The sequence below is a fragment of the Martes martes genome, assembly GCF_963455335.1.
Source record: "Martes martes genome assembly, chromosome: 2".
Taxonomy (NCBI): domain Eukaryota; kingdom Metazoa; phylum Chordata; class Mammalia; order Carnivora; family Mustelidae; genus Martes; species Martes martes.
The window spans coordinates 64,648,631-64,666,314 of record NC_137889.1 but is presented as its reverse complement, the minus strand read 5'-3'; the positions used below and the strand labels follow the sequence as shown (position 1 = coordinate 64,666,314).

The window sequence follows — 17,684 nt, the reverse complement described above, 5'->3', positions numbered from 1 at the left end:
CACCATGCAAAGAGTGCCCATCGGAGGGTCAAGCCAACTGAGGGAAATGCCCGAGATATGAAGAGTGACCTGATGACACTGTTGGAACCCCTGGACTGACGTGTACCTAAAGCAAGCCCCACTCCTCAGACTTCACTTATGTGAGCCCAGAAATCTCTTTTACGCTTCAACGATTTTAATTGGATTTCTCTTACTTGCAACTGAAAGAAATGAATAAGGATATACAGCCTGTTTTATGTCAAAAATGTAAGCTGTCAAGAAAGAAAAAGGGCTCTGGGGCGCCTCTGTAGGCATTTAAAGAGGACCAGTATGATTCCACGGAGATAAAACAGAAAACTCAGCAGTGTCACTCCGTGAAAAAGAAAAAGCTGTTTTCATTTAATACGTAAAACACACACATATACACACACACAAGTTTAAAGACTGAATAAAGTATTCAACTTTAAGTGCCATCAGAATAAAAGTCTGGAATTGAGGCATTTGTTAATGTCGATGATGTTTATCCAGACGTTTTATTCCTATCTTTTCTCCCCATACACCTACCATTACCTTGTCTCAGTTTAATGTCTAAATTCCACCCACCCACCCACCCCCATTTCAAACAGACTATGAAATGAAAGTCTTACAAGTCATGTATTATTTATTAACGAGAAAAAGAATGTGGTGGAGGAGAAATTAAAACACAATTAACTACTAGAAACTATCTTGTCATCTACCTCACAGAGAAAATAAATCTACTGGTAATAATTTCCTCAAAGTCTTCAACAAATCTACAAATTTATGTGAGCCTGCATCTGTCTTTTCCACCCCTTCCAGTACTGAAGTAGATGAAGGGTGTGGTCCTGCCTTCACCTGGGCTCTGAATCCCATTTTCTATAGGCAGAAGTACTTTGTAGTCTGGAATATTCCCTGAATCTTCAGTCTCCTCCTCTCTGTTGGATATCGTCCTCAGCATGTTCAAATCTCACCCATTAACCAAGAGTTTGGGAGAGCTATCCATACTACAGGCTCATTATTTCCCTTATACCCTCCCTCTCAACCCTCTATGTCAGGGTCTCATCCCTGCTGTAACATAAACTAATATCCCAGTTATTACCAATGTCACTGTCCTTTTCTTTCCCCAGTATAACATACAGCGTCATATTAGTTTCAGGTGTACAATATAGTGATTCAACACTTCCACACATTACTCAGTGTTCTTCAGGACAAATGTACTCTTAATCTCTGTCACCTATGTCCCCCATCCCCCATCCTCCTACCTCCCCTCTGGTAACCATCAGTCTGCTCTCAATGGTTAAGAGTCTTTTTGTTTGACCAATGACACTGCCTTAATGCAATGTCACCTGTACTGCTGGTACTGGTTCTCTTTGTAAAATGACCTTTTCTCCTCCCTCCTACTTTCTGCATGACATGTGCAACCCTCACCAGATTTTCCATCTGCTCCCTCCCCCTGCCCCATGGTTACTGCTCTCAAATGTCCTTCTCAAGCTCTTCTTCTAACCACCCTTTAAAAGTTGTATTCCTGGGTGCCTGGGGGGGCTCAGTGGGTTAAGCGTCGGGCCTTCCGCTCAGGTCCTGGAATCCTGGGATCGAGCCCCACATCGGGCTCTCTGCTCAGCAGGGACTCTTCTCCCTCTCCCTCCTCCCCACCACCACTTGTACTCTCTCTCGTTTGCTCTTCCTCTCGCTCATTTACTCTCTCTCCCAAATCAATAAAATATTTTTAAAAATTAAATTTTAAAAAAAAGAGTAATATTCCCCAGGATTTGCCCAGCCTCCCTGCCTTCTCACTTTACATTCCTTCTCCGGGCAGGTTTGCTACTGTTACACGGTGTCCTTTCCTATCTATACGCTGTGTCTCCAGAATCTTTACCTTCAGCTTTATACCGTGTTCCTGAAATACATACTTAGAAAAGAAGCAAACTACTGAATGTGTCTACTAGAGAGCTGAGAAGCACCTCAGTCTCAACATAGCCAATCCAAAAATGTCTCCTCTCTCCCACAAAACCTGTTCCTCTAGCTGGACTACCTCGGTGAACAGCACCCAACTGCCCAGGGCAGGAACTGAGGAATCACCCTGGGTGCCTCCTCCTCAACCCCCACACCCAGTCACCCACCACAGCCTGCAGCCTCTGTATTCTCCTCCTCAAGAATCTGCCTCTTTTGCTACCAAAGTCTCTGCCCTAGATGAGCGACCTCCCAACCTCCAGGTCCCCTTTCCTCAAATTCACTCTCACAACCACTGCCTGCCGGACAAACTTCTAAAATGCAATTCCGATGATGCCAATCCCCCACTGGAAATGTTTCCATCACCTCCTACTGTGCTTCAAATGAAGTGTGAAGACCTCCTTAACGGCTTCAGCAGGTCCTTCCCAACCCTGCACCTGTCCACTCTGCAGCCCCATTGTTCTCACTGTGCTCCTGACTCACTCCCAGCCCACCAGTGGTGCTGCTCCTCCAGCCATGTAGCACACGATCTCTCTGGCCTCCAGTCCTCTTGCATGCATTTGACCATGCTTGAAGAACCCTTCTTCCCTCTCCTCAGCATGGAAAGCTCCTAGCCTCCCTGTGGCCTCAGCTTAGAAGTTGCTACTTTCTTAAGTCTTGACTCCCTAGATAGTCCTAACTAGGGACATAGCATCCCAATCTTACTCAACAAAGTGAATGACAAGACTTAATTAATCTTCCATCTTCCCTACTAGAACTCTGCCTTCTGCACAGATACACAAGGTCTCTGTTCACTGCTAAACCTCTAGCAACTTGCCCACAATAGGTGGGGTTTAATGACTTCAGATGACACTTCGTCCCCTCTGTCATAAATGAGGTTATTATAGTGATGATGGTGAATAGATTTTTTTTTCCTATGCTTAGCAAACACATTCAGGGGTCATTATGAATCAGTTTTCTAAGTGCTTTGGAAATAATTAACTAATTTAATTCTAGCAACATTTAGGGAGATAAAACACTACCCACATTCTACAGAAGAGGAAATCAAGGCACAAAGGAGTTAAACAAGTTGCCCAAGATCACATAGTAAATCTGACATCAAAGACCATGCTCTTCAATATTTTTGCTATGCTGCCTTTGACCTGCATTTCACAAAAGAAAAACAAAACTATCTGCCACAGTGACAGAAGTCCTATCTGCCAGATTCTCCAATAAAAGTAATGACATGTCAATGACACTCTACTCCCTTGTACTTCTTTGGCTTGTCCCCAGAACTTTCAAGCAAAGAGCTTAGTAATACACTGTATTTCAACATGCTATTACAGCTGGCTTCTTCTATTTCATAAATGTGAGGCCTATATTCAGCCCTATACTTCAAAATACTGTTAGCCTGAAAGAGAAAGGAAAATGTATTCACAGACTATTTCTACTATCTCCACCAGTAGAGCCACAACTATGTCCAAGTTCAACCCAAGGAAGTCAGAATGGCGCTCTTTTGATGACGGCTCCTAACAGGGACCAGACACAGTTCTGAGATCCTGTACTATGGAATACCAGGGTTAAATAATGACACCCCATCAGAAAGAGTTCCCACTATCTCCACTTTACTAATGACGAAACAGAAAGTGAGATGGGATGCCTGGTTAAGTGTCTGCCTTTGGCTCAGGTCATGATCCCAGAGCCCTGGGATCAAGCCCTGCATCAGGCTCCCTGCTCAGCAGGGAGTCTGCTTCTCCTTCTGCCACTCTCCCCCTGCTCGTGATCTCTTACTCTCTCTCTGATGAATAAATAAAATCTTTAAAAAGGTTGGCGGGGGGTGAGAAAGCGAGGCACTGAGGGTTTAAGTAATTTGCCCAAAGTCTCATTTGTCCAAAATCTACCAGTCTACACTACTAAGAAGTAGGGGAGCCAACTTTACAGAGATAAACACATTCATCTTTTTAGAGAGTATTAAATATCCTGTATTCAGACCTGAAGTGACCTTACTCTGGCCAAATGGATTTCCTCCAGCCACATACCTCACCATGACTCGCTCCCAGACAGTGGCAGAACACACACCTTGATACCCAAGGGCAGACAGTGCCCATGGGTGAAGAAGCCAAAACGGAAGGAGAAATCACACTCACCATTGAAATATCACGTGGCACAGGATTAACATCTTCCTCAGGAAACACAGGGAGGAAATTCCAGTTCAACCAGGGAGGCAGGTCTCCAGCAGGAGGAACAGGGGTGTGATACTGGTAGAGCTTAGGACTTAGAGATGCCTGCCCTTAGAATGTAAAGTGTCAGGGGTTTTTCAGCATGTGTGTGTTTGTTTAAAAGACAGGGATGTCAAGTCTTCCTCATCACAAAAGTATCCCCTTGGCAAGTCTACAAATTATGTTCCTATATTAGGATAATCAAATAAAGCAGGCTGTGGTTCCCGTTGGCTTTGAGGGCTACTGCAAAATACCAACCAATCCCTGCCTAAAAATCATGTTCATCTGATCTAACTAGACTGACAGTTACCAGAGGTCTTACTGCACACGGTGTTTACGGATATAAGTATCTTTTTTTTTTCCTTCTAGATACCAATATCAGAAGTCTGATTTCAGGGAAGTAAAATGGCCTTAAATTTTGTTTGTGATTCAGACCAGTGACTGAAACTTAAATTGGTTTGCTCCGATTATCCAGAGTAAGGTGATCAAAAAGAAATTTTACCCAAGGACTTCAAAATTCATGGGCACATTATTTGCAGATTGTTGTCAAAGCCACTGTTTTAAAGTTTATAAAATTAATTACAGTAAGGTTTTCATGCTGCATAAATTCTCCAATAAGTTGCCTGGCAATCAAAAAATGCATTATTATATGACACATGATAGAACATCTTATGCTTTTATATAACATCTACAAAACATCAATTAACAAAGTCTTCTTAAACACAGTTTGGAGGAAAAAGAGGTTGAACTAAATGAAATAGAGCTACACATGTATCCACACGGATAAATCTCACAAACATGAAACTGAGGGAAAAAACGAAGTTGCACATATAGTATCAGAACCATTATATAAAGTCTAAAAACATGCTATTATCTAAGAATTCGTACATAGATATTAAAATGTCTAGAAAAAATAAACACCGGATCTGAGATAGCTGCTACTGTTTAGGAAGAAGGACAGGTTGCTACTGGGGAGAGGCAGATAGTAAGCTTTTTTCTACACTAAGATGTAAATACAGAAATGTTTATTTTGAGATTCTTTATACACACACACACACGCACACACACACAGAGTATAGTTTTAACGAGCTAAGAATAGAGCTATTTCCATATATTTCTTCACTAACATTTACAACCACTTGTATCTTAATGAAAGAACATGTTACTTGAAAGACAACTTATACAGTGTGCCCTCAATGAGTTAAGAACACAGCTATTCCTATACGCTTCTGCACATGTTTACACAAACTTGCATCTTAATGAAACAAGATGTTAGCTGAAGGACGCAATTACACACACTGTAGTTATTATGAGATTCTCCATATTTTTTTATATTTCTAAACTATCTCATAATTTTGGTAAGCAAAAAAGCCTAATGCCAAAATATAAGAACAAAATGAAAATGTATTCTACTAAAGGGTGGGAGAAGGAATGGGAAGCAAAGGAAGGAGGGGGGAGTGGAGATTAAGAGACAGAGACTGAGGGGAAGGAAAGGATAGAGTTCTAAGGAAAGATCTGAATGTAATTGATTCTAAATCAACCAATCTCTGAATGTCTATACTTATTATACAAACTGGAAGCCAGTTTTATTCATAATAATCATCCCGGGAGGCCTGAAATTGTGTCAGTCGTGGTCCTTGTGCTGAGCTAATAAGAACAGTCTCCCCGGGGCACCTGGGTGGCTCAGTAGGTTAAGCATCTGCCTTTGGCTCAGATCACGGGCTCGGGGTCCTGGGATCAAGCCCCGAATCAGGCTCTCTGCTCAGCAGGGAGCCTGCTTCCTCCCTCTCTCTCTGCCTGCCTCTCTGCCTACTTGTGATCTCTGTCAAATAAATAAATAAAATAAAATCTTAAAAAAAAAAAAAAAAGAACAGCCTCCCCACTGAATCATGAAATGTACACACATTCCAGATAACCAAGATTTATCATAATAACTTCCCTTAACACAAGACCACAGTTACACCCCTTTATGGGGCCAGCTAATGATTGTGGTTAAGGGTTTCAGAGTCAGACAAAAGTGGGTTCACATTCCAGCTCCTCCACTGACAAACTGTGATTTGAACAAGCCTTCACATTGTACCTACTCACTGCCACATACAGTCAGCAATCACTTAAAGCACGGTTTATGGTAGCAGACTACCCAGTGTTTTTATATCCTTCAAAATTCTAGCTTATGACCCAAAAATAAACAAAACCATAAGGTGATAAATAGCTATTGGAGTCACAAACTCCAAGCAGCGTCTTTGGGAATTTGTTGAGGAGACTTTGAGGATTCTTTCATAGAGAATAGGATTACCTAATAGGTCTTCAGTACAGCCCTCTTAGAGAGGTCTCTGACTCCCTTTTCTCATCGTGAATTTCCAATAGCAGACACAAGCACTGTCCATTACTTGTTAGGGGTTTCCTACAGATTAAACACTAGTTTAGTTAGTATCCTCTAAAAGTATCACATAATTGTTAAGTCTCCTCATTGATGTTATCATCTCAGTACCTTCAACACAGCTCTGTCACCTTCAACTCCTCCTTATCAGTCCTCCAGCAGCTGACTGCTTGAGCCCTAGATGCAGGGACTCATGAGATCCACAGCAGCCTTACTGACACCTCTCCATCTTCAAATCCTTATGAATTGGAAATAAATTCTGAAGAATATTTTTCCAAGATACCATTTAGCTTTGATTCATCAACTTATTTTCCAGATTTTTCAGTATCCTGCACTCATTTAAACATTGGAAGCCTTCCCAGAGTTTGACAAATTTGGGCCTCTCTTTGGTCACTGCTAATAAGGATATGAACCCATATGCTCTTAAGGGTAATAAGCACCAAAAGGTTACATACTAGTCACTAGGCCAAGCAGCCATTCTTCAGACAAGAAAAGGACCTTGATATTAAAACATGGACCTGCAATTTAGGTAATACATCGTAAGTGTTAACATTTCACATCCGAATGTTTATTCTAAATGCTTTATATGTATTAACTCACTTAATCCAATGAGCAACCCTATACAGTGGATAGTATTATAATCTCCATTTTATAGGAGACAACATAGAGAAAAGCTAAGTAACTTGACCAGGACCCCACTGCCAGTGAGTGGTCGAGCTAGGATAAGGACCCAGACAGACCAGTACCCTCAACCTGTGCTCTTAATCTTCTAAACTGTACTGTATCATCAGCTACTTTTAAAATTAAAACATAAAAATGCCCTCCTGACTTTCCCTCTTCCAAAAGTCAATAATGCTCCCTGGTCCTCATCAAAAAAATTAGCCAGAAGGGAGGTGGTCAGAAGACGCCCACCAGATGGGAGGGCAGGGAAAAGGCAATGTTAGTAAGACATGGAGAACATTGGATGACTAACCCATAAAACATTCTAAATGAACATGGCTGGCCAGTGGAGAGCTCTAAACAGAAACTATTCTATAAGGGCGCCTGGTGACTCAGTTGGTTAAGCATCTGCCTTCGGTTCAGGTCATGCTCTCAGGATCTTGGGATCAAGCCCTGCATCAGGCTCTCCGCTCAGTGGGGAGCCTGATTCTCCCTCTTCCCCAACCCCCTGCTTCTCCCCCTGCTTGTTCTCTCTATCTCAAATAAGTAAATAATAAAATCTTAAAAAAAAAAAAATCTATTCTCTATGGAGTCAAGGACTACCTGTGGTGAGTAAAGTTTATGAAGCTTTAAAGCCTGTCTGGGTCCACATCCTAGCTCCAGTCTGATAGTTTTTCTACAGCAAGTCTGCGTTCACCCTGGAGACTGGCCAACCTTACTAAAACCCCAAATGAGAGTTAAAGACTTATCCAGGCGATGCCCTGAGCTGTTGATGATTTCTTTGTGACAAAAATACATATGAGTGCTCTTTTCCATTCAGGGAAAAATTACATTTGTAATTTGCCAACTTTTTAAGTAATATTTTATTTCTATACCTCCTTAAATTCCACTCAATAGCAGCATCAGCATGAAATTTAGAATTATACTCCTTCAATTATACTCCATCAAAACTGGGGTATGAAAAAATTGGGGTATGAGGTAGCAAAAAACACAATTCAAACTGGCTTAGGTCATTTAACAACATATCCAGAGCTGGGCTTTTGTCATAGAACAATCTGTGGCTCCCACAATGATGTCAAAAAACCCAGATACACTTACCTCTCTGCTCCGCAATCCTTACCTTGGCTCCACTCAACGGTCGCAAGATGGTGGTAGTAGCTCCAGGCAACACAACCAGATATCACAGAAGAGTAAAGAACCTTTTTGGCTTTTTTTTTTTTTTTTTTTAGATTTTATTTATTTATTTGACAGAGAGAGACACAGTGAGAGATGGAACACAAGCAGGGGGAGTGGCAGAGGGTGAAGCAGGCTTCCCACTGAGCAGGGAGCCCAATGTGGGGCTCATTCCCAGGACACGGGGATCATGACCCAAGATGAAGGTGGACGCTTAACAACTGAGCCGCCCAGGAGCCCCTTGGCTTTTTTTTTTTTTTTAGATTTATATATTTGAAAGACAGAAGGAACACGAGTGGGAGGAGCAGAGGAAGAGGGGGAATCTCAAGCAGACTCCCAGCTAAGCACAGAGCCTGACATGGGGCTCAATCCCACAACCCTGAGATCATGACCTGCGCCAAAACCAAGAGTCAGACGCTCAACCAACACTGCCATCCAGGCACCCCAAAAGCCGTTTTTAGGAGTCTCCTCACAAAAAAGGAAATCTTTTCCAAAGTCTCCAGCAGCCTTCCTATCATGTCTCACTGGCCAGAACGGAGATATAGCCTCATTCTTAAACCGGTCACCAGCCCAGAAAATAAGTTCACCATAACTGAGTTAGAGTTCTGCGACTCTTAACCCTGACCACATGTTTTTATAGCCACCCAGGTGATTCTTAAGATCAGCTGGGCCTGAGAAACTGAGTTAAACTAATCAGAATTACCCGCAATCACCTTTCCCTGTGTCTCCCGAGAAAAGGTATAGACACCTGAACAAAATTCAGATAGAGAAAAATAACACTGGCTGGGCAAACAACAGAGTTTACACAACCCCTCTATATGTGTGTCTGCAAAACACTTCCACACCATTTTATTTAATCCTCAGACTGGGCTTTCGGCAATAGTCCCATTTTACAAATAAGGAAACTGAGGCTCAAGTTGCAAAGTGAAATTCTTTTAAGTCTTCCAAACTTCTATATATTCCAATGCAATAGCAACTTGGGAAATTTCCCCTAAAAGGCATTATCGCATGAACAATTTCTCTGAAACGTTTAACATAAAGAAAGCAAAAAGGAACTTTTACGTTGTCCTAAAGAAAGCAAGGCAAGGGCGCCTGGGTGGCTCAGTGGGTTAAGCCTCTGCCTTCGGCTCAGGTCATGATCTCAGGGTCCTGGGATCGAACCCCCGCATCAGGCTCTCTGCTCAGCGGGGAGCCTGCTCCCTGCCCCCCCACCGCCCCCGCCTCACTGCCTACTTGTGGTTTCTCTCTGTCAAATAAATAAATAAAATCTTAAAAAAAAAAAAAAAGCAAGCAAGGCAAAAAATCAAGGAAATATTAAAGGAAAACGCAAAGCAAAGATTAAAATACCAAGGCCTAAAAAAAGTACTAAAACCAAGATTTGGAAGACTTCAATTCTAGGCTTGGGTGCCACTAACACCTCTCTCCATATCTGGGCTAAAAGCAGGCTCACTTATGAGGGGCTCTCCAGCTTAACACATGTCAAGAAAGCTAAACAATCTAAGCTTACTAAAGAACATTTTATATAACTGTATAAGTGTTTAATAACTGTAAGGACTATTTCCTTTAAAAAAAATTATTCCCTCTAAAAACAGAACAAATTCTCTCAAGACTGCCTAATGTAAAATTTGTGAGAAAAGCATATATGGCCTATTTCTGTTCCTGGCAAATAAGCTAAACATTTCTATGAATCATAAGCATCTGAAACTATACAGACAGCACATGAAAGGCTTACAAAAGGAAAGACTGTATTAAAAGAGGACACTGGTTATTCTAGGAAAGGAAAGGCGTGAAAAAGAAGAGAGACTAAAAAACCCATTTAAACAAAGACTCCATTGAACTCAGTGAATGATCTCCAAATGTACCACATAAATCAGTGATCCCAGACTTCTCTGGAGCTCCCGCCTACCTCCACTGTTATGTCCACCCTACACACAGATGTCAAATCCTGTCTCAAAATCAACTCTTTTCCATTATGTCAGCCTTCTGCTGACAAACCTTAGTGATTCTCCACAGGATAAAGTCCACATTCCTCACCTCGCTTTTATGACCCTCCATAATCTGAAACTGACCTCCCCCTTCATCTCATTCCTAACTGGTCTCCTCATGGTCCTTAAACACTGTGGTGTTCAGGTTTCTTCTCAGCTGTTTTTAATCTGACAAGTTCTACAAGGTTCTATTCCTTCCTTAAAACAAGTGCCCAAACTGCCAGTCACATGTCTTCATTCTAACCTACAACAAACTCTTGTTTCTGGCAAAGTTAGAATACTTCCTCGTCACTATATTTTTAAACTTTTATTTATTTTTAAACATTTATTTATGGGGTGCCTGTGTGGCTCAGGTCATGATCTCAGGGTCCTGGGATCAAGCCCGAAGTGGGGCCCCTGCTTGGCAGGAAGCCTGCTTCTCCCTCTCCTGCTCCCCCTACTTGTGCTCTCTCTCTCCCTCTCTTGCTCTGTCAAATAAATAAAATATTTAAAAAGAAGAAAGAAAGAAAAATATTTGCTTATTTGAAAGAGAGCATGTACATGCGGGGGTGGGGGGGGAGAAGGAGAGAATCTCCAGCAGACTCTGTGCTGAGAGCGGAGCTCAACACAGGGCTCAATCCCAGGACCCTGAGACCATGACCTGATCCCAAACCAAGAGTCAGTCACTTAACGAATGAGCCACCCAGGAACCCCTTAACCTTTTAATATGTGTGTGTCTGGGTATCCTTTGTTTCTTTAAGAAATTAGCACAATGCTACAGGAGTTCAAACACATTCCCTAAATTGGGCTGAATTCAACTACATGATGATAAACTCAAGGACAAGGGTTTCTGTCTTATTACCTCTTTGTATCTCAATCCCAATATTTAATGAATCATAGATGCTAAATATTTGCTGATTGCTGCATCACTGAACTCAGCAGTAAGCCTTCAAGTCCCACAGAGCCACCTCCAATTTCTTTAAATATTTATGGAGTACTCAAAGCATCATGACATCAAAACTACATAAAGCCAACAAGTATTTAGTGCATGCAGGAGACATCTTACAGGGCAATTAAAAACAAATCACTTAAACTCACAATTCTGAAAACGCACCAAATGCCATTTATGCACAACGGAATATAAGACACCTGAAAATATAATCAGTCTGACCCAGGTGATTGCTGTTCTTTCTGCAGCTCCTCTCCCCACCTCACGTCGTCCTTCCTTGACTTCTTGACTCGCAGATGTTAGATAGAAAGGCTCAACTGGTTAGGCAAATGACTGACCTACACTGCAATTTCCAAACACTGCAGAACCTTACCAGTACCTCTAAGAAGTAGGACAAGAGAAGCCGAACACAAAATAATTAAGTGACCTGTTCAGCTGTCATGTGGCCAGGCCCGAACCAACAGGAAAGGTGAATTAAACACAGGTGTCCTGACTTAAGTCAGGTGCTCGTAGTATTTGATATGAACTAGAACTACACTTTGAGGAGCAAGTTGGGCAAATGCAGGGTCTTCCTAACTGGCCTAAAGCATGTGAGCTAACGCTGTATTTTTGTTGTCTTCTGGGAAGGACTTTAAGTTAATCAAATATAATGAGAAAAAAGATACTTTCAGGTTGCTCTCTTTTTAAGATTTTATTTATTTATTTGACAGACATGGATCACAAGTAAGCAGAGAGGCAGGCAGAGAGAGAAGAAGAAGCAGGCTCCCTGCTGAGCAGAGAGCTCGACTCAGGGCTCAATCCCAGGACCCTGGGATCATGAGCTGAGCCGAAGACAGAGGCTTCAACCCACTGAGTCACCCAGGTGCCCCCTTGGGTTGCTCTCTTAATCATGATTATAAATTATGTTTCTTATGGTAAAGGACAAGAATCAAAAGGAGTAAGACAGCAGTTGACAAATTCAAGAAAGTCTACATTCTGGGGAGGAAGGCTGACAGCTGGCCCCCCAGATGCACCAGCTGCTGCTGGAACACCAGGCATGTGTCCTGTTGGCAGAAGAGCTTACATGCAGTCACATAAATAGCTTTCTACCAGTGGCCAAACTCGCTTTGCCATCTGCCTCTCCCCATACCAAAGGCTCCCTCCTCATCATCCTAACTCCAGAGGGAGCTGCTACAGCCAGTAAGAGAGAAGGTACACTCCCACCACCAGTGACAGTGGTTAATACCAAGTACAGAGGAAGGAGACCTCTCCCTCATGTCCTCAGGGGCACTCACATGTACACACACAAACTGCTTTTCTCACTCCTGCCTACACATCTATAACCCCTCCCTACTTCCTACCCAACACACATACCTAATGCCAAGACACTGGACAGCCATCAACCAAATAAGCCCACTTGTCACATATCCCAAACAAAGTGATTCCCAGTCCTTATTCTGCATCACCAACAAGGTGACAGAACATCATCCAGACGACATCCAGGGCAGTGACTTGCTTCCAGAATTACAGGGATGGCTCACTAAATTCTTCCCATTAAAACTTATATCAACTCATTCATTAAATGAATATTTACTGTTCCAGGCACTGTGCTGGGTTCTTGAGACGGTTTTGTTCAGTGTATTTTAATCTTCCTTAATACAAAATGGTGGTAGAGGGGAGAGTGATAAGGAGTATTTTTCCTAGAGGTGATGTCTGCAAACAAGTGTACAAGGGACTAACTCCCAAAGCTGGGAATTACTGAACTGAGAAACTAGAAAAGTGGTAAAGACCCTAACAACACAGACTTGTGAGGCTGGGTACTGCCCTGTCCCTCGTCTGCTGTCTTCCTAAGAGGACACTCAGAGGCGTCCTCAGAAGGGTTATGGACTACAGGTGTGCTCAGGCCGCCCAGCTCCTCACTGGAGCTAAGGCTCCCCGCCCCACCCCCCACCCCCATCCAGCAGCATCACCAACTCGGTGTTTCAGCAAGAATTTTAGACCTTCTCCCTCCTAGACTATCCTCAGATACAGATGTTATCTATTGAGATCTATTTCCCCGGTGGCCACTTCCTAGTTTTTCAAAAAGCAGAAAAGAACCAGGGAGGAAGGCATCAAGCCCGACGTGGGTGGAATTCCCTAGTTGCAGGCAACGCTGGCTCCGGCCAAAGGGTAGGCTGCCTGCTCACCCTTCCAAGTCCCAATCTTTGAACCCTCCCCAGCGCAGGAGGGAAAGAATGTGCGGAAAGCAGCACAACGCCAGGCGAACTTTCTGGTTTAGCACAGTGGAGGATCCGGGCCGAAACTATCCGAAAAGATCAGAAAATGATAGGGTAAGGGTGCAGTTGAAGGGACTTTTGAGTAAATCACACAGCAGGTTTTCAAAGAATCCCCAGGAAAGTCCTCTAGAGAGGTCACAAGGCAAAACTAGTGAAACTGAGCTTTAGGGCGCAATCCCACCTGACCTCGGGCGGGTGGGGCACGGAACTGCAGGCACCTAGGGGCACCCGGCTGCGGGCGGCGCGCTCCCACGCACAGCTCCCGCCTCTGGCCGCTGCTAAAGCACTAGGGGCGGGAAAGGGGACTCGCCACCCGCTGCCTGGGGAGCCGGGCAGGAGAAAGCCCGGGGCCTGCCAGTCCCCAGTCTCCTGTTCCGCAGCCGGCTGACCCCGGGCACGCGAATGCCCGTCTCCCTCCCGCAGAGGCTCCTCCCGGCCTCGCCGCGCCGCAGCCTGCCCGCGCCCACGTCCCTCTTACTTTTGGTCGCTGCGATGAGGTTCTTCCCGTCCTTGATGAGCTCTTTTATGAACTTGTTGGTCCTCTCGAGCTCCGCTTCATGGGCGCGGATCCTCTCCCTGAACCACGGGCTGTCCAGGTAGCAGTCGCTGAACTCCAGGGGCTGCAGCCCCATGACTGCCGCGGTCCGCCGCCCGCCCGCCGCGCACTACAGCCGGAGCCGGGCTGCGGAGCCGTGGCCAGGTGCGGGGCGCGCGGGCAGGAAGTCCCGGAGAGGCGCGCGGCCCCGGGCGAGCGCGGCACGGACGTGTCCCTCGGAGCTGAGCCCGGCCGCCGAGGCGAGCGAGAACCGCGGCGCCCCAATCCCGGCAGCCCCCGCCGAGCCCCGGGCGCCCGCGGCCCCGCCCCGCCCGGCCCCCGCGCCGCACACCCTCCCCGAGGCGCGAGCCGGCCCGCCCCGGGCGCCTCCCCGGCCCGCCCGCGCCCCCGCCCCCGCTCGCCCCCTTCTTTATCCTCCGCCTTCCTTCTTCCTCCCTCCCTTCCTTTCCCTTCCCCAGCACCCTCTTCTCCTCTTCCCCACGCGCAGTTGCCCCTCCTCTTCCTTCCGAGCCTCACTCGGTCTAGAATTTCGTCCCGCGGCTCTCCTCCACCCCCGGGGCGCGTGCCCCTCCCCTTTCTCCGGCTCCCTTCTTGGGGTGACTCAAAGTCAGCTCCGCGAGGCCGGGAACTCGACCAGAACGGGGAAGGGGCGTTTTCCTAGCAGCCTCTAATCCCCTCCGCCGGGAGATCGCGCTCAGATGTCTGACTTGCGAGGGGAAACGATTGACTCATTGATCTCATTTATTCTGAGAACGACCCGGAGCTGTGGAAGTTCTCGCACGCAGGGCTCGCTTTTCCTTATTCCAGTTCTTCATCTCAAGTAAAATGCATGTTAAATCTCCGCTTTAATTGAAAGCTTTACCCGAGCAGGGAGAGCTTGGAGGCCGGCAGCTCCTATTATACTCTTCTGCGTATCTACACAGAAGGATTTGGAGGGAGGGAGCGGGTGGATAAACCACTGAAGAGTTGTCTCTGTTGTATTCAGATTAAATTTGCTTGGGTAGGTGGAGATGATCTTTATTGTTCTAAAAATAACCACTGGAAAACAAATGCTAGGTTTCACGAGGTGGGGGTGACGATTAAATGAGAATTTATGTCAGCACTCATGGAAAAGTATCCTGTGTATTCTGAAACAGAACTCAAATGTGTCTCCAAAAAAAGACATTTTAAGTAGTTGAGATTTATACTTAAAAGAAATCGGTTGTTCGTTACGGCAACTTTTTATAGTGACAACTAGCAATTTATTAAGCAATTATGTGCCAGGCACACACCAGGAACTCTACATACATTTTTCACAAGCTCTTAACATATGTTTACATATCCAGGTTTATTAAAGATGTTAATATCCTCCAAGAAACTTCAAACTGCTTGTTTAAAACGTTCAGGCTCGGCTCTGGGTAATTAAGAATCTGTTTGGACAGCATGTTGTTGGAGTGTAACCCTCAGGAACAAGTTAAATAAGCCTCCTACTCAATGAGCTCTTTTGTTACAAAATAGCACTGCGTGCGGCGGACCCAAAGAAAAACATAAACATTATTGCTTTAACGTCCATCCTCCAGAGAGTTCAAAATGTTTTACAAATAACTTTTAGGTATTGAAAGCTTCAGTTCCTACTAAAATCAGCAGGGGGCTGGATTCTACAAAGAGGAGAGAAGAGGCAAATAAAGGGGGAAAGATACAAGAATAAAAGGGATGTAAACAAGCAGTGAAGACCTGGCAAAACAGAAACTGACTCAATCCTCTAGACAAAACCCTAACCTTATCCTCATACACAGCGGCTGCAGATACTCCTCAATGTACTAAACATAAAAATAACCCGTGAGCCAGCAACTCCACTCTTTGGGTATATACCCAAGAGGAATGAAATCCTATGTCTTTACAAATACTCCTTCGCAGTAGCATTGTTCATAAGAGCCAAAAAATGGAATCAACCCTAAAGTCCAACAACTGATGAATGGAGGGATAAAGAAAATGTGTGTATCCATACAGCAGAATATTAATCTACTAATGGAATATTAGAAAAAATTTACTGATGCATGCTACAACACAGTGAACCTGGAAAACATGTAAGTGAAAGAAACCAGTCATAAAAGACCATATATATTATTCAATTCATTTGAAATGTCCAGAACAAGGAAATCTGTAGAGTCAGAAAGTGGATGAGTTATTGCCAGAGTCTGGATGGTGGGTGGGGGTAGAGTGTTTCCTTTGGGGATGATGAAAAGAAACTTAGATTTTGGTAATGATTGCACAACTCTGTAACTATACTGAAAATCATTAAATTGTACCTTTTAATGGGTAGAATACCTGAATTACAAAGTTTAAAAAGGGGGTGGGGGCTATTCCAAAAATTCCTCTCTCTCCTTATTAGTTTCTACTCCCAGCCACAAAAATTCTGGTTCATTCAGTGTGGCCATTTCTTCTTTAGATATTTAGATATTTGGAGGAAAATGAGTTGTTTAAAACAGTTTTACAACATCACAAAAACATTGCTACCTCTGTCTTTTACACGCGCACACCCCTAAAGTGTTAAAGAGCAGGTGAATATGAATCTTAATTCAACACTCAACAGGTCTACTGTGATCACCAGGAGTGGAAGGCCTAAGAAGTTTAGCTTTATTCAATTACATCTTGTGCAGTGCCTAGTAGAGATGATCAGTAACTAGAAAGAACGAGTATGGCCAAGTGAAGGGAAACCTTATGGTACAGTGGAAAGATAGAAATTTAGGAGCTCCTTGTCACCTTTACTACATAGCAGTTGTACCAGTTTGGCAAAGGTAAATTTTCTCTAAATCTCAGGCTTGCCATCCATGGCATGGAGAGGATGACTTTGCAACTGCAAGTTGGTTGAGAAGATTTAATAAAATTGTTTTTGTAAAGTACCTGCTGAAAGTCATGATACTGATGATCAATAGAAGGAGGAGGAAGTTTGGAGGGTAGGCTGAAAAGACGGAGGAGGAAGAGGAGATGAAGATTACATTCCATCAATATGGGGAAAATGGGGGCAGGGCAGCAGAATCTATTCTAAAACCACATAAGACAGAATTCAAAGAAAGTGATCACAAAAGCAGATACTACTTGGTTCCTAGGTCTCGTTTTTGTTCATTAACTCATTCATTCTTCCCACAAATATTTGTTAAGTTTCTACATGTATTATGTATTATGTGTTAGGTGCTGGTGATACAGCAGTACACAAAACAGACAGTGTCTGTCCTCACTGTGCTTTTGTTCTCTGGAGGGAAAATGACACGTTAACTACCCCCCCAACTCCCCCCCCACAAATATATATCTAATTTAAAATGAAAGTTCCATACAGTTAGAGTGTGTGAGACATTATAACCGAGGGACTGATAAAAATCAAGAGTTGGGTCAGGAAGACTTAATAGAAGTATTTAATCAGTGACCAGAAGAATCAGTAGGAATTCAGCATTAAATAGAGGGCTTTGAGAACAAAGTAGTCCAGGCATGGAACCAGCCTGTGGAAGCCTCTGGAATGGGAAAGAGTCTGGTACATTCAAGAGACAAAAGAGGTCAGGCGGCTAAAGCATGGTCAGTGAGAGAAACTGGCTCAAGACAACACAGGTGGTGGAGGGGAGGAAGGG

General features: G+C 44.0%; 1 protein-coding gene across 2 annotated transcripts in view; it reads right to left on the bottom strand.

Annotated features, from left to right (window-relative positions):
- ARHGAP10 (Rho GTPase activating protein 10) overlaps positions 1-14,395 on the bottom strand; it is a 340,466-nt gene extending 326,071 nt beyond the window's left edge. For both annotated transcript variants that reach the window (XM_080797689.1, XM_080797690.1), the window contains exon 1: positions 14,005-14,395. In XM_080797689.1, the coding sequence (XP_080653815.1) occupies positions 14,005-14,158 (154 nt within the window). In that variant the 5' untranslated portion in view covers positions 14,159-14,395. The remainder of the gene's footprint in view (positions 1-14,004) is intronic.
- Between the last annotated feature and the right edge of the window lie 3,289 nt (positions 14,396-17,684).